General features: G+C 37.3%; 1 protein-coding gene and 1 long non-coding RNA gene across 2 annotated transcripts; both read right to left on the bottom strand.

Annotated features, from left to right (window-relative positions):
• Positions 1-193: 193 nt before the first annotated feature.
• Positions 194-16,229, bottom strand: LOC121244419 (eukaryotic translation initiation factor 3 subunit I-like). Its single transcript, XM_041142484.1, has 8 exons — positions 15,934-16,229; positions 15,597-15,812; positions 12,661-12,788; positions 12,271-12,390; positions 12,066-12,155; positions 1,782-1,868; positions 1,618-1,697; positions 194-504 (listed from the first exon to the last, which is right to left on the bottom strand). Exons 1-8 carry the CDS (start codon positions 16,115-16,117, stop codon positions 429-431), a joined length of 981 nt encoding a protein of 326 aa, XP_040998418.1. The 5' UTR covers positions 16,118-16,229; the 3' UTR covers positions 194-428.
• Positions 3,247-3,988, bottom strand: LOC121244420. The gene is made up of 2 exons (XR_005936419.1): positions 3,456-3,988; positions 3,247-3,347 (listed from the first exon to the last, which is right to left on the bottom strand). It is a non-coding gene; the product is annotated as an uncharacterized LOC121244420 (long non-coding RNA).
• Positions 16,230-26,008: the final 9,779 nt, after the last annotated feature.

The following is a 26,008-nucleotide window of genomic DNA, read 5'->3' as shown; positions in this document are numbered from 1 at the left end:
AATATTTACAATCATAAATTGTGCAACCGCCACATAAATCGCTTTGAAAAAAGTTAATAAAACATGAGACCCACATGAAAAAATTAATTTTTTAATAATGGACCCCTCTTTTTCAAAGCGATAACGTAGCATTTACGCACTTTACGGTTGTATGTAAAATTACTCACAATTAAATGGACAGACAAGAAGGCAGTAGTTACAAGTGGCATTCATGATATATTGACATCGATCGGCTATGCTTTTTATAGATCTGAAGAGGTTTAGATATTTTCTTGAACCTATTTTAAACACTCACATAGCCCAATCTAGTACCTTAAAATACTCCCTACAAAAATAATTGACCAGAACAACTAACGAGGAACAAAAATAGTTGTTCGTTTTCAATAAGCTCCGAAGCTCCATTCTAATAAACTTAATAAGCTCAAAATCTAGATCTTGATGTTGAAGTAATCCGAGTCAAAGTGATGCAATCGTACATAACCATCTTCACCACCGCTTGAGAAACTATTGGGACCAAAAAAAAAATATATCAATTAGGCAAGAACGAAAAAATTCAAATTGCAAGTCCAGACATCATGTAATTTTGAACTACTACATGATTCCGGCACATAAAGGGAAATGTTGATCTAAACAGATTACAAAGAGCTGTAAGTGTAGACTAAAAAAAGAAACTACTATCAGGACAAACAGAATACGCCTTGATTTAAAAGTGAGCAATTGCATACAGCTGATTTCAATGAACAATTACAAAATAAAGCAGCAAAATGGGGAAAGAGGGGGAAAGCCATTAAGAAACTGAAGTGCATGAAAGAATCAATAGGTGGATGCATGCCATTTCTCATATAAATGAAGCTGAGAATATTATTTAACTCCAATTCCTTCACTAGGTAGCCAAAACTACCATCCACTAGTACTATCTCTTCCATTGATGTTGCCAGTAAAACCACCAACAAAACCACTAACGACTTCAATTAGCCTCCACCAGCCTATGTTACCCCGTTAAGACCTTATACAGGCTAATATTTGTCTAAATAACTCTGGCTCCCTAGTTGGGTGTTTTCTCTTGTATACATCCAGTGTACTTGGCTACGCCTATTGATATTAATAAATTTTTATTTATCAAAAAAAATATTTTTCTAAATAACCCAATTCATCAAACATTATCATAAGTTTGTACACAAATATCCCTGCATCTAAACAAATATTTACAGTAAACAAAAAAGAAATTTTGGTCCTATTTCATTAAATAATGTTTCTATCAGGTCCAAATCTTCCAAATGCAGGTTCCCTTTCCAAAAAAAGAAAAAAAAAATAAGTCTTCTAAATGCAATAATGTCACCCTTCAAACTCGGCCACTTTCAATCTACTCCATGCGTCTTTAGCAATTAAAACCAAGTTAATGAAATTAGTCACATACAAGTTATATAATTTTTTTGATAGGTACATACAAGTGATATGATAGTTCAAACAGTTATAAATCTCTAACTAATGTTTAAAAAGCAAGTAAATTGAAAAACTTTACTAGCGTTTATATGGTGAATGGTTTAGGATGAATATCCTTTTCGGGGTCAAGAGCATGACAAGGACAAATTGCTGAAGAAAACAAAGAAAGTATACCTTTTCCCATCTGGGTTGAAAGCCAATGCATTTATTGGTCCAAAATGTCCTTTCACACCTCCAATTTCTTCTTGAAGAATCTAAGCAAATCAAAATGAGCGGACATCACATACTGACCAAACTAAAATAGCCACAGGCCTATGTTTTACTGAAGAATGATTTACCTTGTCAAAGAATTTGGCCTCAAATTTCCCAGCACGATGATCAGTCGTTGTGACATGTGATGCATCTTGACCACCTCCAAGAACCACCTAGAAAGTACAAAAAACGTTTGAGTTGATCAAATGATAAAACTCAAGACTTTAAATTGAAATTTCAACATTAGGTTGCCTATTTCGACAAGGGTTGCTAATTGGGATGGAAAAGCACGTAAAAATGCTGCATATACCCTGTCAGAGTTGTTTAAGACTTTAAATGAAATTTCAATGTTAGGTTGCCTATTTTGACAAGAAGGATCGTTAATAGGGTCGGAAAAGCATGTGAAAATGTTGGCATATAACCTGTCAGAGATGTTTTCCCATAAGGGGCATTTTTGTCAATTTATATAACTTCCATCAGAATTAATGACTATTTTGGATGGAGGGGTAAACTGAACTGCTATTTCACTTAAGGATTCAAGTTGCAATGAGTAGAAGTGTCATTCATCCCAAGAAACATAAATGAATCAAGCACAATGAATGCCTAAATTGTATAACTTATAATTGATATATCTTTTGCCCATAGAATTAAATTTGTCTTCCATATTGCTGAAGTAATTGATGCTTCAAAGCTAGAAAACATTTTGACACTGATAGTAAAGTTCCCTTTCCTCACCCCTCCCAACATTGCACAAAAGTAAACTCTTTATATGCGTGTGCGCAGTTGCCTTGAACCATGACAACAACCTACACTAGGTTAATGACTCATAACCCCTATACAATCAAGTGACAAAGACTTCACCTCAGAGTACCATAAACTCATTTCCATCTGATAGTTAAAGGTAAAATTTTATCGGCCTCACAATTCAAAATCTCTCTCGAGTTTAATCTTTAGAGCTATCTTAAAAGTGCCATAAAACCAGTTCCATTACCCAAATGACATGATTTAAAGTTTAAACCTATGGTCAAAGTTCAACATTTTATTTTCAAACCTCCCTAGAACTAAATAATGACAGGTACAATCATGGGCTCTCTATCAGCCTAAGATACTCATATACATTGTAAAAAATTGTAGTCATATAGATTGGTTCTCAATCAATGTCAAAGTGACATCAAACGGTCATATCAAGCCCAATCAAATCCGCAAGGAGAGTCTACCTTGAATTTCTACCAGTCAGTCTCAAAGCACAGAATTGCAAATGATACACTCCCATGTGGGCGTAGCAACTGATAATGCACATCTAAGCCTATGAGCACATAGTGTTGAAGGATAAAATCTCTGTGATCCAGCCAAGAAAAAAGCTGGAGAGGAAATGAAGCTAGAATCTTCTTGGGACTCACTTGGAACAACAATGAGAAGTTTGTCTCACAAGGTACAACAAAGATAAGTTTGTAAGATATTCTAGTATTAGTGCTCGAATGACAGTTTAAGATATGGGGCACTTAGGTTTAAGATCCTATAAAAAATTTCAACAATTAACCACATGTATGACTTATGAGTTAATTAAAAGGAGGAAACTTTGTTGATTTTTTTGTCCATCAGTGTTAATCAAAAACACGTGGCAGCTTCACAGATTGATTGCCACATGTCAACTTTTTTCCTTTTTTTCTTTTTCTTTTTTTTTTTTTTTTTTTTTTTTATAGGTAATCATAGAAATTTTATTAATAGAAATAGGCAAAGCCCAAGTACCACATGTCAACTTTTTTTTTATAAGTATAAATAAAGAAAGATGGAAATAATTGATTGCCACGTGTCAACTTTAAGTTTTTAAAACAATAATAAATAAACTTTTTATAATAAAAACATATTTTTAAAAAGTTAAAAAAAAAAAAAAAAACCCAGGAAGGCCACCATGGTTGATTGCCTTTCAATATCATATACTTAGGTTTAAAAACATATTTAGACAATAATTGATTGCCCCATGATGTCCGCAGCCACGTGGTGGACAAGCTTTACTTAAACATAACATTTTATGTAATTCTCTTGTGCTGGGGGACCATGGGAGAGGATGGTGTTCTACTGAGGTGGGTTGGCCTTATGGTCTGGGGCTTTGAAAGCATATAAGAAGAGGTTGCGACACATATGCAGCAAATACTTGCTTTACTATGGATAACGGATTGAAGGTCAAATTTTGGCATGATGTATGGCGGGGTGATAGGGCACTCAAGGAAGTTTATCCACAAGTTTAGGGCTTAGCAAGAATGAAAGAAGCCTCGATTGCAGATCTATTAATCACCACATGAGACAAGAAGGAATCATCTTCAAAACACGAACCGCATTCTTGCAACCCTTCAAACCCTTCCACCCTACCAATAAATCCACCACTTTCTTGGGCATTATCCAAAGTAAACCAATCTGATCCAAAACCTCATTCCACAAGAACCTGGCCACTTCACAATGAAGAAAGCGGTGATTAACAGATTCCACATCCTTCTTGCACACGACACACCAATCAGCAATGTACATACCTCTCCTTCTAGGATTTTCAGCAAGTGGTGAAGGCTTTGGTCTTGGGGTATCACTCCCTTCAAGGTATTCAACACCTCATGGGTGCAAACAATCCTTTGGGGCTACACCCCCTAGTGAAAAACCAGCGATTTAACCAGTTCCGTGCAGGGAAACTTCCGAGGGTGCGGTGCACGGGACCTTGGTTTTCTCTACAGAGGTGGGTCTGAAGGGCCTTGCCTTGTAGAGGTTCCCCGACATATTAAAAAAAAAAAAAAAAAGATTTTCAGTTGTCAACACTTTGCCCAAGGATACCACCCAACAGAAAAAAGCAACCTTGGAAGGAACTTTTACTTTCCATATGTTTTTCCAAGGAAATTCACAACTCTTGTGACTGGTTAATATTATGTAAAAAGAAGAGACTGAGAACTTAGAATTTCCTGCAAGAATCCACAGCATGTTGTCCTTCCTACCTAGCATCAACTTTGAACTGTAAATTCTTTCCAGAAAAGCCTTAACATCATCCACTTCCCAGTCATTAACATCCCTGATAAAGATAACATTCCACTGAATATTATTGTCAATGCAACAGAAAGACTTTCCTACAGCTGCATTTTGATCCCTTGCAATTCTGAAAAGAGAGGAAAAGTCCAGCTTAAGTGAAGAATCCCCACACCACAAGTCATGCCAGAAAAGTATCCTCTTCCCATCTCCCACCTTCAATCTAATATGATTTGAAAAAAAACCCCATCATTTTCTAATGAACTTCCACAAACTCACCCCGTACGCACCACTAGTATCTTTAGAACACCAACCTCCCCACAAACTACCATATTTACATCAATAACATTTTTCCAAAAGGCATTACTTTCCAAGTGGTATCTCCAAAGCCATTTCCCAAGTAATGCTACTCTTAATTTTTTTTATCCCCAACCCATCACAATCAATCGGTTGACAAACCTTCTTCCAACTAACCAAATGGAACTTTTTTTCAACTCCTTTACCACCCCATAAAAAATTCCGAAATAAACTCTCACTTCTTCTTTCAACCCTTGCTGGCAACGGAAAAAAAGATAAGAAATAAGTGGGAAGGTTAGACAAAGTACTTTTTATTAGAGTTAATCTCCCCCCCTTAGACAAGTAGATCATTTTCCAACCAGCTAACCTCCTTTCTCAATCACCCCATCCCAAATATTAACAGATTTAAAAGAAGCCCCCAAAGGAAGCCCAAGGTACCTCATAGGGAGTGAAGAAATTCTGCACCCCAGAATATTTGCCAAGTCTGAAATATTCTGAACAGAACCCACAGGAACAACTTCAGATTTTGATAAATTAGCTCTTAACCCCGAAACAGCTTCAAAACACAGTAAGAGTGCTCTTAAAACACGTAGATTGTCAGAATTGGGCTCACTAAAAATCAAAGTATTATCAGCAAATAATAAGTGTGAGACCTTTAAACCACTCCGTACCTCATTACCCACTACAAAGCTGGACAGAAAATTACCATCCACGGCCTTCTCAATCATTCTACTCAAGGCATCCATAATCATAACAAAAAGAAAGGGGGAGATGGGATCACCTTACCTCAAACCACCTGAGCTACTAAAGCAACCAACCGGTTCTCCATCCAGCAAAATAGAAAATTTCGAAGTCGACACACAATGCTTCATCCACGAACACCATTTATCACCAAAACCATATCTCCTCAGCAAATAATCAAGGAAATCCCAGCACACATGGTCATAAGTCTTTTCCATGTCCAATTTGATTAAAATACCAGCTTTCTCCATTTTAATTCTACTCTCCAAGCATTCATGTGCAATTAAAACAGTCTCTAAAATCTGTCTTCCCCTCACAAAGGCATTTTGTGATTTTAAAATTATCCTCTCCATCAGCCTGCTCAAACGGTTGGCCAGCACCTTAGAAATGATCTTATACACTCCATTCACCAAACTAATAGCCCGAAAATCTCTCATCTCCACAGCCCCTACCATTTTCAGAATAAGTGCAATGAAAGTCACATTAAAACTCTTCTCAAACCTCATATACGAATGAAACTCAGCAAACACCTTCAGAATATCTTCTCTAACTATGTCCGAGCATGCTTGAAAAAATTCCAAAGAGAACCCATCCGGACCCGTAGCCTTATCCCTATCCATACCTTTAACCACATTAAGTACTTCTTCTTCTTCAAACTCTCTCTCCAACCAATCAGCTTCGACCTGATCTATAGAGTCGAAACCAAGTCTGTCCAGTTTTGGTCTCCAAGAAAAATCTTCTTGAAACAGCTGTCATAAAAATTCACTATATGAGACTTAATGTCTTCTTGATCCATGATAAGCCTGTCCCCATCTCAAAGAACCTCAATCACATTATTTCTTCTATGAGAGTTCACCATTTGATGAAAGAATTTAGACCACCTATCTCCTTCCTTCAACCACAGCACCCTAGATTTTTGCCTCCACGAAATTTCCTCCATTAACGCAATTTTTTCCAGTTCGGAAACCACCCCTATTTTTCTAATTCTGTCCTCCCTCGATATCACCCCTTGCGCCTCCTTCTCATCCAAAACTCTCAACTCATTCAAAAGAAGCTTCCTCTTGCTATCCAAATTCCCAAACTCCTCTTTATTCCATCTCTTTACATCTTTCTTAAGAGATTTCAATTTTCCAGCCAAGACAAAACTAGGAGTGCCAGAAGTTATAGGAATTCCACCAACTTCTCACCCTGTCCACGAATCCCCCATCCTTCAGCCACATGATTTCAAATTTAAAATACCTACTCCCACCCTCAATGCCACCACAATCCAACATGGTAGGATAATGATCAGAACACAATCTCAGCAATAATTTCTAACTCAAACCAGAAAAATGAGCCTCCCGAGAAGGCGAAACCAGAAACCTATCCAGCCTCGAAAATGACCTACCATTAGACCAAGTATAATCTCCTCCCACCAAAGGTAAATCAATCAGATTTAAATCAAAAATTAAATCTGAAAAAGTAGACATTCAATGTGAAAAATATGATTCCCCCGATCTCTCACTAGGGAAACGAGTGAAAATAAAATCCCTAACAAAACACCAAGGTAAATTCCACCAACCACATACACCCGACATTTCATCCCATAATAAACTCCTACTATCCACATTAGGGCCATACACTCCAGCAAACGCCCATTCAAACCCATCCTCAATATTCTAAAATGACGTGCCGCCAAGAATTTCCCCACAAAATGATCCCTCAACTCCACCGCCCTCCTATTCCACATTATTATAATTCCACCCGAAGCCCCATTAGACACCAACTCTACCCAACCCACACTACTACAATTCCACAAACTCTGAACAATAGCTTGATTCACAAATTTCAGTTTAGTTTCTTGAAGGCAAATCACATCCACCCTCCATTTTCTAAACCAATTTTTCACCCGAAGACGCTTTTGAAGGTCATTAAGACCCGTTACATTACAAGAAATAATCTCTGGCTTCATCAGGAATCTATCACAGCTGTTTCCTTTCCCTTATTCCTAACTACGCTTCCTCCCTTCCCATCATAGTTTACCGAGCACAACAACCTTTTCAATTCCCTCTCCTTCTTTAAGACAGATCTGGCCAACCAAGGCTGACCAACCTCAATTGCAATCAATAAAGCTCTAAATTGTTCCTCAAAATCATCACAAGACACACCCACACACTCCTTGATCTCATCCACCTTTCTCAACACCCAACTGAAGATTTTGAATTCCACTCAATATCAGGGAAAACAGAACATAGAGGAGATGGAGAAAATTCCTCTGCTGGATCACATGAAACTCCAAATTCACCCTCCTCATCCTCTGAACAGCAAATAGGACCCCTTTGCATCTAAACAAAATTATTCTCCGAAAAAGTATCTTCATTCTCCAACAAACCAACTCCATCAATAGCCTGATTCTCCACCCCCTCATTCACAACTACCTCATCCACCATCTTAACTCCTTCCTCCCTTACCTGAAAGTTTTGAACAGACAGAACTTCTTTATTCCTGCCCTTCTCCTTACTCGACCCTCTCTGATTCCAATCTAAGACTGAGGGTGAGAGCACAAACTCAGTCTCCAGATGGCTGGCTTCCCACCCTCGAGGGCCCTCCTAAACAAGTTTCCTCCACCATCAAACCACTCTGTAATGAAGAAACCACACAGCTTTGATCTCAGTCTATCATGCAAATTGTCAAATTCCACACTCTTCGAACAATCCCGGGATGACGTCGCCGTCAAGTTTATCATCATCGGGGAACACCCATCCTGCTCGACTCCCCCCGTTGCACCTTTCTATGCAGACAAAACCACCAACGGCCCTGTCGAACAAACTAAATTGGCATCCTTCTCCTCTATCGAGCCGATAAATCTCAGAACCACCCTTCCCTCCGAGCCCTTCCAGGTCGGCAGACGTTAGGATCACCTCCCTCCATCGCACCCCCTTTGTGGTGACAAACAAACCAGCATCGCCAACGGTGGGTTGGGCCAACACATCGATACTCCTCTCGGGCATGAAAGAATCATGCCGCTATCCTTGGGCCTCCAACAAACAGATCTCTTTAATGGGCCTCTACCCAGCCCACTACCACAACCTTCCTCACTTGACCCACGCTTGTCCTCCTCCAGACTCTCTTTGTTTTATTTGGCTCCCATCTTTTGGCCCAAACCCATAATAAAACCCAGCTCTCCATCAACCTTATTTAATAAAAATAAAATTTTATCCTTCCATCCCATTAATTCAAAACGTAAATGCCAAAGTGTCCCTTCCACTTCTCCTATGTTTTCCAACACCTTGTAACTCCTTCCATTTCCATAATTTCGCCTGAGTTCTATCCCCCCCCCCCCCCCCCTCTTCCTACCATCTTCCGGTGAGATAACCTCCTTCGTATTCTTGGCACCTACAAAGATCTGAGAATTGCACTGGTTTCATCAATGCTGCCACATAAGAACCTCCACTAGCCTTATCGTCACCAACATGTGAAGAAGTATCAGCATTCAAATAGCTATTTGATTGATTTACAACCTGCCCAACCTTGGACGTACCTCTACAGCATGATATGTTGCAGCAGAAGAGGACCCAACCATTTCTCATAAGTATCTACAAAACCAGACCATCCACATCCTCTTCTCCCTTCAGGGATAACTAAAATTCCTTTAAACCTGTGCCATATTACTGCATCTTCATAAACCTACCAGACTGATTATGGCCCCCCTGCAACATAAAAACTTTCTCTCCCTCCCTTCTAATCCGATAATCAACCATCTTGACAAGATTCTTCCAACAAACCTCTATCTCCTTAGAAAACGAAACCACAATTCCACCAGATAGATATAAAGACAAAGTATGTTTTCTTCCCTTTTCTGTTATACAGAACATATTACCTCCCTTTCTCCTAAAAACAAAAACCTTGGATTCTATACACAAGCTCCTATCCATCACTTAAAAAACAACTAACAAACAACAGAATACATCCAATCTAAGGAAGAAGAAACACAACAGGAAGATTAGACATCATATCCAACAAAAACCTCTAACCAAAGAGGTCCTCTGTTGGAAGAAGAGAGAGAAGTTTTTTCCTCCCTTATTACAAGTGTTCTTTACTGGCTGCACTTGGCTTTGTTTGGATGACTGCACTTGGAAAGATTCTTAACCTGTTTTGTCCTGTATACTAGGGCTATTGCCTACTCTTTTGATTAATAAAAATTTGTTTACCGATAAAAAAAATTCTCGTACTTTACTTTTTTTTTATGATGGGGGAACCACCCCACGGCAGAGCCCTTAGGACTCACTCATGGAACCTAAACCCCCAGGGAGACTAGCACAGCAACTCACCACCATGGCCTCCCACTTAAATTGCAGTTTGATCCCAAGGAGAATCGAACTTGTGGCATGGGGCTCGTGCACACAAGTTCGCCCTGGTAATATACATATATATGATATTGATTGCCACTCATTAAAAAGATATTTGATAGTCATAATCAAATTAAAGTACATGCTTGAATCAAAATATACCAAAAGGGCCATGACCAAAAACGCTCAAGAATTGTAGGCATTGACTTCTATACTAACATAAGCAATCAAATGTCATTCCATCCGGGGAGCCAAGTTGGACTATTATATCAAGTTCATCAAATTATATACATTACAGATGACATTATGTGGAGATATGGTATGCAAATGGTCTTCAATATTGTCTAAATACTTACAAATATTTGTACACATCATTTTCTGGGTTTTGAAATGATCATAATTTTTTTAAAAGCATGCTATTTCGCACTTTATGCTCACACAAAAAGCCCCAAAAAGTGCACTTTTGTAAAGCACCTTGGCCTTGGTGCTTAAGCACGCTTCTAACAACACTGATGTTAAGGTTTTCTGATTGGGCCATTTGACTACTAAGGATTTACTGTACCAGAGGTTGAGGGGCGGATGACAATGCTAGGAATGGCTCACCCGAATGCACCTAGTTTATTGAGTGATGTCCATTTCTTTTTTACCAAATTCCACCTGAGGTCTTGGGTTGGAACTATGATCTTTAAGATCACCAACCCTAACACACATGGTGCAATTGTGTGTTGGCCATTTAAGGTTATCAAAGGATTGCATGTGACGTGTATGAAATAATGTTTAAAGTTATGCATGTCATTTAAAAGTGAGAAATCTCTTCTATCATGTTATCCCCTTTTTTTATGTTTTAACAGTTGAAGTGACATAAAGTATGATGATTGGTCCCCAAGCCAGGTTAAGCTCATGTCGACCAATACCTAGATTACCCTTGTAGAGAGTTTATTATGATGCATTATATAATCTTAAGAGTTTTATGAAAACTGAAATGACTACGAGTTTACAATAACTAACACTGTGATGTGTTCCTAATAAAATTTCTCGAGTATTTTCTGTATTTATTAAATTCTCTTAGACCTAACCCATGTAATGTTTGTGTTAATATCAACTCTAACCCTATAGTTAAGGAGTGTTATATACAGCCATAACAGGTTCTCTGAAAAAGATGCAAAAGCAGCAATCGGAATATTTGAGAAAGTTTGTGTAGTAAGAAAGCAGCATCTTAGTTTAAATGATATAGCCATTAGGTCCCACAAACATATGACAGCAATAAATATTGCCCCATGCCCAAACTACCCATTATCTTTTATTTTATTAGGTATGTATTTCAGAAAGTTGGCCTAATATAGGAAAGTTATAAACTACCGTAAACAAGTTCTATTAAGGCAAATGAATTTTGAAATCCCAAAAAATAATAAAATCAGGAAGAGTACATCCCAAATATTTTGCTCCTATATGATAAATTGATAACAAATGTTTCTCCCGTGATTCAGTTGATAATCTCTTGGGTCAAATATATGACCTTTGTTTATGTCATCCATTTGTCCATGAAAATTATCATACATAACAATCTGCATTAAGAAAGTACTAGAAAGGGCAAGTTTTGATTCAAAACTTGTCGGAGACAAAAATATGCTGACGTATAACTAATATCCCTAGGTGAAGTGGCAACTATCATAAATTATTTCTGAATATGTGCACCTTCATAATGTCAGAACCCAGGTCTTGGATATCAAAAAAGGAAACAAGAAATATTGATCAGATTTCACAGGATATGTGGGGGGAAGATGCTAACTAGAAACTCAATTGCATGATAGAGAAAAGTTATTCCCACAAACAAAAAAAGTAACATTAAACTTTCAATACATAGTTGCATCCAGTCTGCTCAGCATACATAGATAAAGGTCACTTCAAGTGATTTCGATAAGTCAATCAAGTCACTTTTGATAAAATAATAAATCATAATACATAGATGGATGATATTAGTATCATGAAATTACATACATGATTAAGGAGTGGAGACATTGCAACAGCATTGACTGGACGTTCTGTCACGTATGTCTTGATAAGAGTCAACGTTCTGATGTCCCACAGCTAAAATATTGCAAGAAACAAATGAAACAAGGAAAAACAATAGATAGTAAAAATTCATAAAAGGAAAAAAAATCTAAAACATCATCAATAACCCAAAAACAATATTTATCAGTACCTTAGCAGATTTATCAAGAGATCCAGTGAGGAAATGTGAACCATCTGCAGATTTTGACAGTGATGTTATCGTCTTTTTGTGGCCTGATTCCTTGTCCGACTCTTTAAGAAGTTTTCCAGTCTGCATGTTAGATAAAAAGCAAACATAAAAATAAATAAATGTGAATCAGTCAATTGACAAAACATCAGGGAAGAATGATGAGAAAGATGGAATGCCTAAGAAAAGCAATTGAAAAATAAGTTCCAATTTGAAGAATTCCCAGCTCAACCCAGGAAATCTCCATACAGCCAAGAAAATGTGAAAATCAAAGCATCAGTTAACAATCTTGGTAAAGTGTTTTTTTTTTTTTTTTTAGATATCAATGTAACCATTGATAATACAGCCACTTACCTCAGAATCCCATATACGAACCATGGCATCTTCTCCAGCACTTATGATAGTCTTATTCAGAGGTCCCCAAACAGCTCTATTAATTCTTCCCTGAGGGCCCTTGATGGTGAGCACAGATTCACCCACCTCTGCAAAATGATATGGCGGATGATTTTAAATTGACATATTAATATTAAAGCCGCCCAAAAATCTTACAATACAGATACACAGCATTTATTCTAACATCTTTATTCAAAGCAAGGCACCTGAGGAGAAAAGCAGTCAAAATTGAAATACCAAAACTTAAAAACCAGAAACAGAGGGATACAAATAAAAATTATAATGGAATGCAAAGTAAAAAATTAAGCAATCAGGAAATATCACTGCAAGTTATTAAGGCAAGAAATGAACATCAACAAGACTAGGATTTTGTGGGTAAAAAATCCCAAAATATGTGGGTCAAGTACATCAACAGTACCTCGGTTTGGCATGTATTACCCCAACCCCCCAGGTTAAGCATTCAATCTTATCAATTCTCTGCTTAGGTTTGTCATTTTTTCAATAAGAACCCCACATCAAATTTCCATGAGATTATCACAAAATATGACATTGCGTACGAGGTGACTAAAACATATAAAATAATTTAAAAAGTGCAAATGTATTATAAAAGTCTAAGGTCTCATTTGGTTACACAAACCATTTCATCTCATCTCATCCCATCTAATCATTACAACTTTCTCAAACTCTCACACAAAATACAATAAACAATTCTACTTTTTCAAATCCCAAAACAAAAATAATATTAAAAAATTATATTCTAACAATATTTTATTCAACTTTTATCTCATCTCATTTGTGTAACCAAAGGAGGCTTAAATCAATTAAAAAATCAAAAAATAAATTTCAAAAACTTGAGAAACAGAAAAAATAAAGCTAAAAAAATGACAAAATAAAAAACCAGGGTGGAAATGCGGCTACTCCTGGCAGAACCAAGCATCACCTGGGTAGTGCAACCCAGGCGCCATTAGGATTCAGCTAGTGGTGGTTGCCTGAATTCTGCCAAGGGTGATATTAGCAATTCTTTCAGGTTTTTTTTTCTTTTTTATTTTTTTAGATGAGTATTAGGTTTTATATTTTTTGTTTTTTTTGAGACATTTAACGTTCCACATCAGGTTCTTATTGAAAAAAAAAAAACAACCACAAACCGAAAGAGATAATTGATATAATTGAAAACCAAGGAACAAAAAGATAAGCAGGCAAAGCTCAGGGGCTGTTTTATGCACATAACCCAGTAACAAAAAAGTGCCATGACGTCTAAGAAAAGGAAAATGCTAATGTGCCCCTTGGGTTTGACCGCTAGTGCATTTTTTTTTTTTTTTTTTAGTGTTTAAAAAAGTTACTACTTAACTTTAGTAGGGTGGCACAGGATTGGGAAATGAGCAGTTTTGTAGATTTTTATAGCCTAATTTACTCCATACGAACGAACATTCAGCATGAAGATAGTATGCGGTGGACACATGCAAGGAAAGGCATTTTCTGTTTGCTCCTTTTATAAGGCTCTCACACAAGAGCCCGATATACAGTTTCCTTGTGGAAGGCTTTGGAGACACAAGGCACCCCCTAAAGCTTCATTTTTTGTGTGGACAGCTTCGTTAGGTAAGATTCTCACCACTGACAACCTAAGGAAAAGGAGGGTAATCATAGCAGATTGATGTTGCATGTGTAGAAGAGGGGGTGAGTTGGTGGATCATCTTTTTTTACATTGTGAGACAGCAATGGAACTTTGGAATGAGGTGTTTAGTAGACTGGATCTAGAGTGGGTTATGTCGGAGACCGTAGTGGCAGGGATGGCGTGTTGGAAGACCATACGGGGCATGCAGTAGATCAAAGCGGTTTCGAAGATGATCCCTATATGCATCATGTGGTGCTTGTGGCAGGAGCGCAACAAGTAGACGTTCGAGGACAAGGAGAGATCGATGGAGGAGCTAAAAGTTTTACTTTTTAGAACTCTTTGTACTTGGGCCATTGTCATGGACTTTAATGGCATGGACCTACATGATTTCTTTGCTTCAAATGCGCTTACTTAGCTAGGGCATAAGAGTTTTGTAATTGGCACTTTTGCCCATTCTTTTATTAATAAAATCTGTTTATTTATCCCCAAAAAAAAAAAAAAATTACCACTAGTGAATTTGTGTGCTTTTTTTAAAAAAATAAAGAACAAGTGGTCACATCTAGCGGTAAGAACTAGGCGGCATAGTAGCACAACCCCTAAGAAAATGAAAGTAATGGTTACTCTAAGTATGTTTGGTAACACAAGTATTCTCAAATATTTCCTTCCCAGACATCACTCAAACACAAAACACTTTTCAATTTCAAATCTTCAATTTTTCATCTAATTATTACCTAATCATTACAATTTTTTCAAATTCTCAAACAAAATACAAAAAACAATAGTACTTTTTCAAATTTCAAAACAAAAGTTATATTAAAAAATTATATTCAAACAATTTTTTAACTTTATAATATTTTTATTCAACCTTTTATCTCTAATTTCGCAAAACCCAATATCACAGATGAACTGAGATATTCTATGTATCCAAACGGGCCCTAACACTCAGCAAATGCGATTCACCTACACTACACTCTAATATCCTAGGTCCCAAGAAATCTCTAGGAACCAAGCACATAGATTTCTACACAACCTACATGACGCCTAAAAATCTCACCCATTCTACACTGTTATACAAGACATATATAATTGTACGTACACACTGATTTTATTGGTTAAAGAAATATACTTTGGCTGGACAGACCGACAACAATTACTGTTGGATACGTTCACCAAAATCCTTTCCAACCATAAATTCGTGAAGAATCTGCAACTCATAATATTTCAGAAAAAAAACGAAATTATATAGCATATTTATCGAACTTATCAAACAGAAAATTAAGCTTACGGTCACTGGGGTCTCTGGAGATCTGTTTGACGTGAATAGCAGAAGGGGAATCCATGAAAGGATCGGTGGTAATCACGGCAAGCTTATCGCCCACGGCAAAGTCCACAGCCCTAGCCGGAGAACCGAAATTAAATGAGTACAATTGCTCCCCCGTCTGAACATTCCATAGCTTAACACTCTGATCCGCACTACCCGTAATCAGTCTCATAGAATCTCCTATATTTAAAAAAATGCATAAATATTTAGTTTAAAGAAAAAAAGACAACTGAACTCAATGCTAAAAGAAACCAAAATTATACGAGAAGCGTGAATAAGAAAGAGAGAGGGAGTGGCTTGCTTGAGACATCGCAGCACCAAACAGCGCCGTTGTGGCCGCGGTAGGTGCCGAGGCGTTCGCCGTTGTCGGCAAACCAGACGGTGGGTGTGTGGTCCTTGGCACAAGAAAATAATATGTCTCCGTCAAGGTTGTATTTAAGAAATGTCAAAGGCCTTTCATGGCCTTTCATCAAGATGGGTCTCATGGCTGTTCGTTTTCTTCCTTTCACGCAGATCTCGCCGGCTTACGGAGATAGACCAGGAAAAACAGCTCAACCCTCAAATAGGGTTTATAAACCAGGCTGGTATATCAAATTTTTTTTTTTTTTTTTTTAATAGGAATCCGGTATATCACAATCTAGAGAAATTCTTAATACTGTCTCCAACTACAGGTCCGCATGCGCACCCTTTGCGTGGCGAAAACGAGTCGTTTTATTAAATGTCCAAAAACGATTCGTTTCAGAGTGCTAGAGATTTGGCTTGAAGGAATTGGGCATTTGTACGCGATGGAGAAATAAGTTGGGCAGAGGAGGAGGGCAACGACGAACCCTAGCAGAGCTACCAACCACAGTGTGAGTTGCCAATCACGACGTTGGCATCTCCTTCGAGCTATCGGCTACTCCATTGTAGAGGAGTTTTGTAGAGCTCTCATTTAAATTGTTTTCTCCATCTCAATAAATTTATTACTTGCATTGACAACAAATCTTCCCTTGATATAACTCAAGAATGCTATAAATGAGCGCATCTTGTTAAGCGAAAAAACGATACATTGTTACTTGGATGGGTATTTCTTTGAATACAGAAGAGAGTTTGAAGTTCAAGTCTTGGGTATTTTTTTTGCTAAAAATCATGTCCAACTGGGTGCAATACAAATGTTCTTCCTAGCTTTTTTTTTCTCCCTTTGAAACAAAATAGTACAGCTTGGATGGGTATTTTGCAGCATTTGTGTCATTACCTATGTTTTATAAGTAATCAGAGTTATTTACTTCTTCTTCTTTCTTTTAATTAACAACCCTATTTTTCGATACAATGGAAGCTTTTATAAATGGATATGCATTTTTCTGAGTTTTATCACTTGGGTTTAGTGCTTGTTCTCTCTTTTCCCATTTCCTTTCCCGTTGAAAGGAACCTTGCGTGAGCTGGGCTGGATTGGGTCTACGTTATCGATGGTGGCGGTGGTAGAGGAGCTGACCACAACGTCGGATTTTGAACGACACAGAGCACAAGAGGTTCACACAGGCTGGGTGGGCGGCAAAATAAAATCGAATGCCTTCTCCCGTATAAGATTTCTAGGCAAATCCAAAGCATGGCATTTTGGTCATTTGACAAATGCTAATATGGACTAAAAGACAAAAGATGGAGTACACGAGACCTCTTTATGAGGATTGTACCTAACAGCTCTCATGAATTTGTCTCTTTTATACTTGCACATTCTCTTTATCTATTTTCCAATTCTATTCTCTATAATAAATATAGGGTCTTGCCATATTCTTGGCACTTTGAATGGACGGAAATTGGGATTGTCTTCTCATATGTTGCCTAGGATTAATTTGATGACTCTTTTAGTAATTTTGCTCTTGAAATAGACGAGATTGCCTTCTAGGTTTTATCTAAGTGTAGCTAATATGGTGTCTGTATTGTAAATCCTCACCAGACGAAATCCCTCTATGATTTCTGCAAGATTTCACCAAAGCCAAATTCCCCATATGTGGTTTCTGCAAGATTTCACCAAATTTCGGCTCTTTGATCAACTAAACTCGCTCATCCATTCCTCGGTCCTACTGTTTATACATTGGGTGTTCAAATTGGCTCTGTTCCTCATACTTTCAACTCGCCTATGATCTAGCAGTCCTTCAAAGGGACCAGTCAATGGCTAGGACTGTGGGATGAGCGTCTCTTTGAAGGGACTAGTCGATGGTTGTCCGTCTTTGCAAGCTTCCTTACCGTGTTCAGCTTCCTTAATTTGATCGAATAGAGGCGTTGCCCATCATGTATTCGTTTGATTAACGGGATGGGTTCACAGCCCCCGACACAGCATAGCTGCATCTCTAGGCCAGCACAAGGGATGACCCTCATTCCCTATCCTTCTTGTCATGTATTTATCATTGTTGTGTTCTTTGGCTCGGGCAGGAACCTTGCAAAATCTCTCTCATTGTGCTCTGTTGTTGTATCGATTTACATTTACGTGGATTGCAAGGTTCACAATTCTACTTTTGTTTTTGGGTGTGCTTCATTTGAGTTTTATTTTTGTTTGTGCTTCTAGATTTGGAGATTCATGACAGTTCATGATTCCTATTGTGCTCGCTTTTGGTTGCAGAGGGGTGGCAATTGTGGTTCCAACTTCCATCAATAGAATTGGAAAGCAAAAGGGCCTTCTTGAGCATAACAATTCATCAAACAGTTACGGCTGCTTACAAGGACCAAGCACAAGATTTAGGTCACAAAAAATGACGAAAACCTCGCCCAACACTCTTGACAAGGTTCCTTAGGATAGTGCTCATGACTATCGAGCACAAGTTTGTGGTCAAGAAAAATTGCCTAAACTTTGCCCAACACTCTAGGAGAGTTTCCTTAGAGAAATACTTGGGATAATCGAGGAAAATACTTAGATCCCAACAAAGGACCTAAACCTCACCCAGCACACTCCGAGAAGTTCCATAGAAAAATGATCAGGTAACCATGCATAATACTAAGGTCACATAGAATACTCTAAAAGTGCTCGTTGAGCACGACATTAAGGTAGCAACCAACAATTTAAACCTCGCCCAACTCACTTTGCGAGGTCCCTCAGAAATCGGCTAGAGATAACCAAACAAAGTGTTCACGATGGATACACACTTCCTTCAGGGCAAGGTTCTCTCAAGGCAAGCGATTCTGGGCAAAGTTCTTTTGAGGCTTTTGCTTCGACAGCCCACGTTTTCTCGAAGCCCTTCTCGTTTTGGGCCCAAGGAATAGGTTTGATTTATTTTGGGCCCATTCGGTTCATCTTCCCCTCTAACACTATTCCCAAATTTTTGCTACTACCAGGGGGTACAACACACTCCTTCCAACATTCTCTTTTTGCAGTTATTGGGCAAACTGTTACGATCCCACATCGACTAAGTATGGGATTGATTGATGGTTTATAAGCCCCTAGGCACCCTTCCCTTATAAGCTAGTTTTCAAGAGTAGTTCTACGTAATGGGTTCATAACAAATGGTATCAAAGCCACCCCACCTCTAAGGTCATGTTGCGACGATTGCAATCGTGCGGCACGGGGGGTGATGCCAACATGGCAGTGTTCGCCTGGAGTTAGGAAAAGACCTAGCGCACAGCCAGCCCATATGAGCACCTGGACCGCCGTGGACGTTGGCTGCGGAGCGTGGTGGTTTTTACGATCCCACATTGATTAAGTATGAGATTGGTTAATAGTTTATAAGCTCCTAGGCACCGTTTCCTTGTAAGCTAGTTTTTAAGAGTGAGTTCTACCTATTGGATTCATAACACAAACATGCCGTTATCTACAGCATTCACCTATTAGAGATACGAAAAATGCTCCATCTACGTAAAATTCGCTACAAAAGTGAGTTACATATTGATTTGGTACTACCATTTGTCATTATCACATCGAGAATTCAGGTTTAAGAGTTTGTAAAGTGCTCGAAAATGTCGAGCATACTTGCTCACAAAAGTGACATAATTATTAATTAATAGATAATGCTATTGTGACTTGGAAAGGACATTTTTTAGAAACTAGATGACGTAGTGACACAATAGTGTATAATTTTATTTTGTAGATGTTGTGTATAATGTGGAGGACTATATAAATACCCCTTCCCTGTTTCACTTTTCTAATCAATTTTTACTCTTCAACATCCTATTTTCATTTTTTCTCAGTGCAGGAATTGGCTTTGATTTCTTTGTCATCGTCTCTTTAGTTTCCTTTCATTCATGCATGTCAAGCTAACTCTATTTCAAAGAGAGCTTATCAAGCCACCATCCCTCCACCCAACCTTGGCTTTGTTGATGACCCTAATTTTTATGCGGTAAGGCTTGGCACTCCAATGTCATTTCTAGGGATTTGGACCCTTTTCGATGTATGTTTCATGTCCCTGAATATGTCGTGTTGCGTGCTTCTAGGTCGGTGAGGGTCTGATTTGACCCAACGGCTCCTATGACAAAGTCGGTCTATTCACTGAGTTGTTTTCTCTTGGGTTGCATCCTTCGTTTGTTAGGACCATAACAGAGATCTTGTACATGCTTGTTTGCCCAAGCCAACTCATTCAAAATGCCTAGAGGTTGCTATTGTATTGTTGTGTGGTCTGGCGGGGAACTTTAGACCCACTTAGGCAAAATGTATTGGATGTGAACCCACGTGAGTTTCTTGGCTTCTACTGCCAGAGAGGCAGTCCAAGAACATCTACAGTTTTCATGGTTGCAATAGGAAGTGGATGTTTAACCTTGACGAGCAGCATTCCCACCCCCAAAGAATGGACTAGCATCTTCGTGTTTGTGTCTGGTTTTGGATAGAGAATTTAGGGTGAATCCCCTTTCCCGATTAGGAAGCAATGGGGAAAATAACCTCAACTTTGCATATTCCCTCCTAGAACTGTCTACATAAGAAAAGTATCGTGTCGGGAGAATTGAAACTTGGATGTCAAATCATCCTAATTTTTAACATTCAAACTTCATTTTATCGAACCAAAATCATACCGAGTATTTATATGGTCCTCGACGCCCAGGGGGAAGCCTTTCGTTGTTGGCATTTCTTGTTGTGGCTATGGTGTTGGAGTGATCCCAGCCGTGTATCCACTGCAACTGCAACAAAGGAGGCACTAATGTTCCACTGAAGAAATGAAAAGTGGTGAAGGTCATTGTCATGGCTTCGTCTTCGGTTATCAAAGCCCAAACTCCTTCACTTCAAGTGCCCGAAAATGATGAATGATGAATTAGACTCCATTATGTCTCTTGTTATTAAGGGAACCAAGCTTTTGGGCATGAGTATTAAGTCGCATGCCCAAACCCATGGGGCTTCACTGATGTGTTCATATGATGACTACAGCTGAGCCAATATAATGGGTCAGGATGGAGCGATCTTGACTAATGTGGCCCGAGTTGGCAAAAGGACGCAAGGGGATGAGGGGGCATTGACGAATGCTATAGGGTTGGTGTTAGCTCGCATTGAACTTCCCTATGTTATGGCAAATGTTGTAATGGGCCCTGCTGGTGACTTGCTCGAGAAAGTCAATCTCCAAGAAGAAGAAGAAGAATTAGAGAGAGGAGAGAGAAGAGAGAGAGAGAGAGAATTTGTTGTATGAATTTCTAGAGAGTGATTTTTCCTCCAGTTCATGATCTATTTATACTTCATTAGTTTCCATCAATACGGTACCGTATTTACAACATATCAAACACACAATATTACAAAACGACACCATTTTACTTATTTCAATTAGCATTTCACTAAACAAAATGACGTCGTGCTACTTATTGTTAGTCACGACTACAATAAAAGATATTGTCCTAATAACCGAAAACGACATTGTATCCTTCAAGTCTTAAGAGATAAAACTGCCAATGCTGCACTTTCCTCTTCCTTCCTGCTACCATGCTTCTCGAGCCTCTACTAACATCCACTCTAGCACCCTTCCACTGAACCAATACTTCCACCATAGCTCTATTGTTTACCTTTCTACTGCGGCGCTGCAAAATGCTCTTAGGCTCAAGCATCAATTTCCTGTGCCAATCAACTGGTGGCAGTGTAGAAAAGGGTGACACATGTTCTCCTAACTTCTTTTTTAAATAAGAAAATGGGTGAAAAAAATCGGTGAACCAGACAAAACCCACCAGTACCGGTTCCTTTTTTCTCAAAATTAGTCGGAACCGGTCTGGTTCTGATTTTCTTTTTTCTAATACTGGATCGGACTGGTTCATATATATTAATTTTTTTATATTATATAAAATATTTTTTATATGATTTTTTATATTATATATAAAATAATTTTATATTATATGCTAAATTGCTAATTAATATAACATTTTGTTTTTAAAATCCTACTATTCATTTATAATAATAATCTAATAACATAAATTTAAGATAACATTTTATATAACATAAAATTAATCTTACAAATCTTAATATAGCTTTTGATATAACATTATCATTAAAAAAATTAATTTTATAACATTAAATTAATATAATATAAAATTTTAATATTAAACATGAACATTTGATCATATGTTATTAATATAAACTATAAATATATAGTAAGGATAAATACATTTTATAGCATAATAAATTATAATATATATTCTTTTTATATAAATACATTTCTATACATTTGATCATATACACTCATATAAAAAGTGTATGTAACTATTATATTATCACATATATAATCAAATATATAAATAAGTTAGACACTAGCATATTATCACTAATACACAAAATCAAATATCACTACATGATACTATTATACACACACACACACTAATACTAATACTATTAGTAATCCACTATATATAAATAACTATATAAATCACTATAATATTAGTAGTTATAATAATAATATATCACTATAGTATCAGTATTGATACTATATTATCACCAACATATAGTATTAATAGATAACTATATACATATTATTATATCATTATATCACTATATAGTATATAGTATATAGTATAGATATAGTATTAGTATAGTATACTAATACTATATATAATGGGCCATAATGGGCGTGGATTACTAATAGTTATTTATGTATAGTAATCCACTATATATAAATAACTATATATTATCACTATAGTCAATAGTATTAGTAGTTATACTAATACTATATCACTATACATTATAATATACTATAATATATCACTATATTATCACTATATTATTATATATATAATATACATAATATATTATTATATATATAATATACATAATATATTATATATACTATATATATATAATATATCGGATAAACTGGACTAGAACCGGTAAAACTAAAATTACCGGTTTAGGGGTGTAACTGGTGCGGTATTAGTTCTTTAAATCTAAAAACCGATGTATACTAGTTCAATTCTAAAATATGTCCAAAACCGGATCGAACTGGAACGGTTACACCCCTAACAGGAAACATGAAAAAGGGGATGGAGGTGGGTATCTGAGGGAAGATTAAGTCTGTAAGCCACTTTCTCACTCAATGTGTGATCAGAAATGGGCCAAAAAAACCAGGGTGACAGTTTCAAGTTCCTCCTTACTACTAGTGATTGCTGTCTATAGGGTTGAAGCCTGAGATAAATCCAATCTCCCACTAAAAACTACATTTCAGTTCTATTCTTGTCAAACTGGAATTTCATCATTTTTTGAGCTATTCCCAAATTAGTCTCAAAGTAGCCATGATTTGATCCATGGTTTTCAACAACTCATCCACTGCCTGGTTAGGTGTCAAACCAAGTATATACGATTGTAGTTTAGCATGAGGTACCCCATAAACAATTTCATAGGGAGTAAACTTGGTTGAAGAGTGGAATGTGGTATTATACCAAGGAGAGCCATTCAAACCACTTTATCTCCTATGAAAGACCTTAGAAAGTGTTCTAAACATTTATTAACAACTTCTGTTTGACCATCACTTGGAGGGTGATAAGCAGAAGAGTAAGACAAACTTACTCCTTGTAATTTGAACAATTCCCCTCCAAAATGAGTTTGTAAAAGTGCAACTTCTATCTGAAACAATGGTTTTAGGCATACCATGTACTTAAAAACATTGTTTAGAAATAGAGATGCTACCTTAGTTGTTGTAAAAGGTTGTTTTAAGGTCATGAAATGAGCATACTTGGACAATCTATTCACCATGACCATAATAAACTCCTTTGAAATGGGTAGACCCTCTATAAAATACATAGAATTATTAGTCCATACTTGATGTGGTATAAGCAAGGTTGTAGCAACCCAATAGGATGCACATTCTCCACTTTGTTCATTTGACACACCTCACATTCACGAATGAATTTCTTAACTTCAAACTTCAAACCAGGTCAATAAAAGTTAGTTCTAGCACACTGCAAAGACTTGTCAAAGCCAAAATGACTTATAGAGGGACTAGCATGAATAAAGTGTAAAATCTTCAACTTTAGCTTAGAACAATTAGGAACATAAATTCTTCCTTTTTATAAAGAAAAAATACCATGTTTAAAACTAAAGGAGAGACGAGAAGAAGAATCTAGTTGCAATGAGGTGATTAGTTGATGCACTATTTGATATTCAAGTTGGAGTTGGAAAAGATATAGCAATCAACAACATTGATTCTTCATCATGATCTCTTCTGGATAAGGCGTTAGCTACCTTGTTCTCCACCCTCTATTTGTATTCTATGCAAAAGTCATAGCCAAGCAACTTGGATAGCAATTGATGCTGTGAAGCTGTGCCAACTTTCTGCTCTAACAAATATTTCAGGTTGTGGTGATTAATTCTGACCATAATTGAGCCTCCAAGAAGATAAGGTCTTCACTTTTTGACTACTAGAACCAAGGCCAATAATTCTTTCTCGTAAGTAGAGAGTTGCAAATTCTTACCCTTAAGAGCCTGACTGAGGAAGGCCAATGGCTCTTGCTCCTGCATCAACACAACACCAATACCAGTTCCACAAGCATCACATTCTATTACAAAAACTTTAGAAAAATCCAGTGAGGAGAGTACAAGAGGATTTATAACTATTACCTTGAGTTGATTGAATGACTATGTAGCTCCCTCATTCCAAATAAATGTATATTTCTTTAGCAAAGCTGTCAAAGGAGTAGCTATCTGCCCACATCCCTTGATAAACTTCCTATACTAATCTCTCAATCCCGAAAAACCCCTTAATGACTTTAGGTTTTTGGGTATTGACTAGGTAACCATGGACTCCATCTTCTTAGGATCTGTGTTGACCCCATCTTTAGAAATCAAATGGCCCAAATATTCAATCTCATCACATGCAAACGTGCACTTGGATTTCTTGGCATACAATTGATGTTGCTGCATGTAAAACTGAACTTAGATGCATCAAATGTGATTGTAAATCCTTGTTGTAAACAAGGATATCATCAAAAAATACAATGACAAATTTTCTTAAAAAAAGGTTTGAACACCTCATTCATGACTCCTTGAACTGTTGCCATTAGTGAGTCCAAAAGGTATTACAAGGAACTCATAATGCCCCTTATGTGTTCTAAAAGCTGTCTTGTGAATGTCTTCACTTCTCATTCGAATTTGGTAATACCCTACCCTCAGATCCAGCTTAGAGAAAATGTTTGAACCAAAAAGCTCATCTAGCAGTTCATCCGCTACAGGAATTGGACACTTGTCTTTAATAGTAGCTTCATTCAATGCCCTATAATCGATGCACATCCTCTATGTGACATCAAATTTCCTGACCAACAAAAATGAGAGAAGAATGGGGATTGACTTTGTCGAATCACACCTGATTCCAGCAATTCTTTGACAATCTTCTCAATCTTAGTCTTTTGATAATAGGGGTATCTACAAGGCCTCACACTAACTGGTGATGATTCATGCTTCAAATTAATTTGATGGTCATGAGATCTTTGAGGAGGTAAACCCTTAGGTTCCTCAAAAATCTTGTCAAATTTCCCTAACAACTCAAGAACACTTCCAGCCTCAACTTAGAAATCCTTGAAACATCAACTGTAACCAACTGTAGCAGTATTCCTTTTTGCCCCAGCTTAGAAATCCTTGAAATCTCTTTATCATCCACCATCTCATTTGATGAAACTGTAATGCCCTTAAGAAATATGCCTCTCTCCTTGTAAGTAAACTGCATCTTCAATTCTACAAAGTCCCAAAGGATAGGATCGAGTGACAATAACCACTGCACTCCTAAGATTGCATCACAACCACCCAAAGATAATGTAAAAAAAATCGATGGTGAAGGCTATGCCTTGCATTTTCAACCCTATTGTTGTACACTTCCCTTCACTGTTAACCACCTCTCCATTGGCTACCCTTGTATGGATTGGTTTTGTTGTATAGGAAAATTACAATTGGTAGCTACTGAAGTATTCACAAAATTGTGAGTACCGCCAGTATCTATCAAAATTACCACTCGTCTTTTTCTTAA

This window comes from Juglans microcarpa x Juglans regia, chromosome 8S, assembly GCF_004785595.1.
Source record: "Juglans microcarpa x Juglans regia isolate MS1-56 chromosome 8S, Jm3101_v1.0, whole genome shotgun sequence".
In the NCBI taxonomy this organism is placed as follows: Eukaryota; Viridiplantae; Streptophyta; class Magnoliopsida; order Fagales; family Juglandaceae; genus Juglans; species Juglans microcarpa x Juglans regia.
This window is presented reverse-complemented; position numbering and strand designations above follow the sequence as displayed.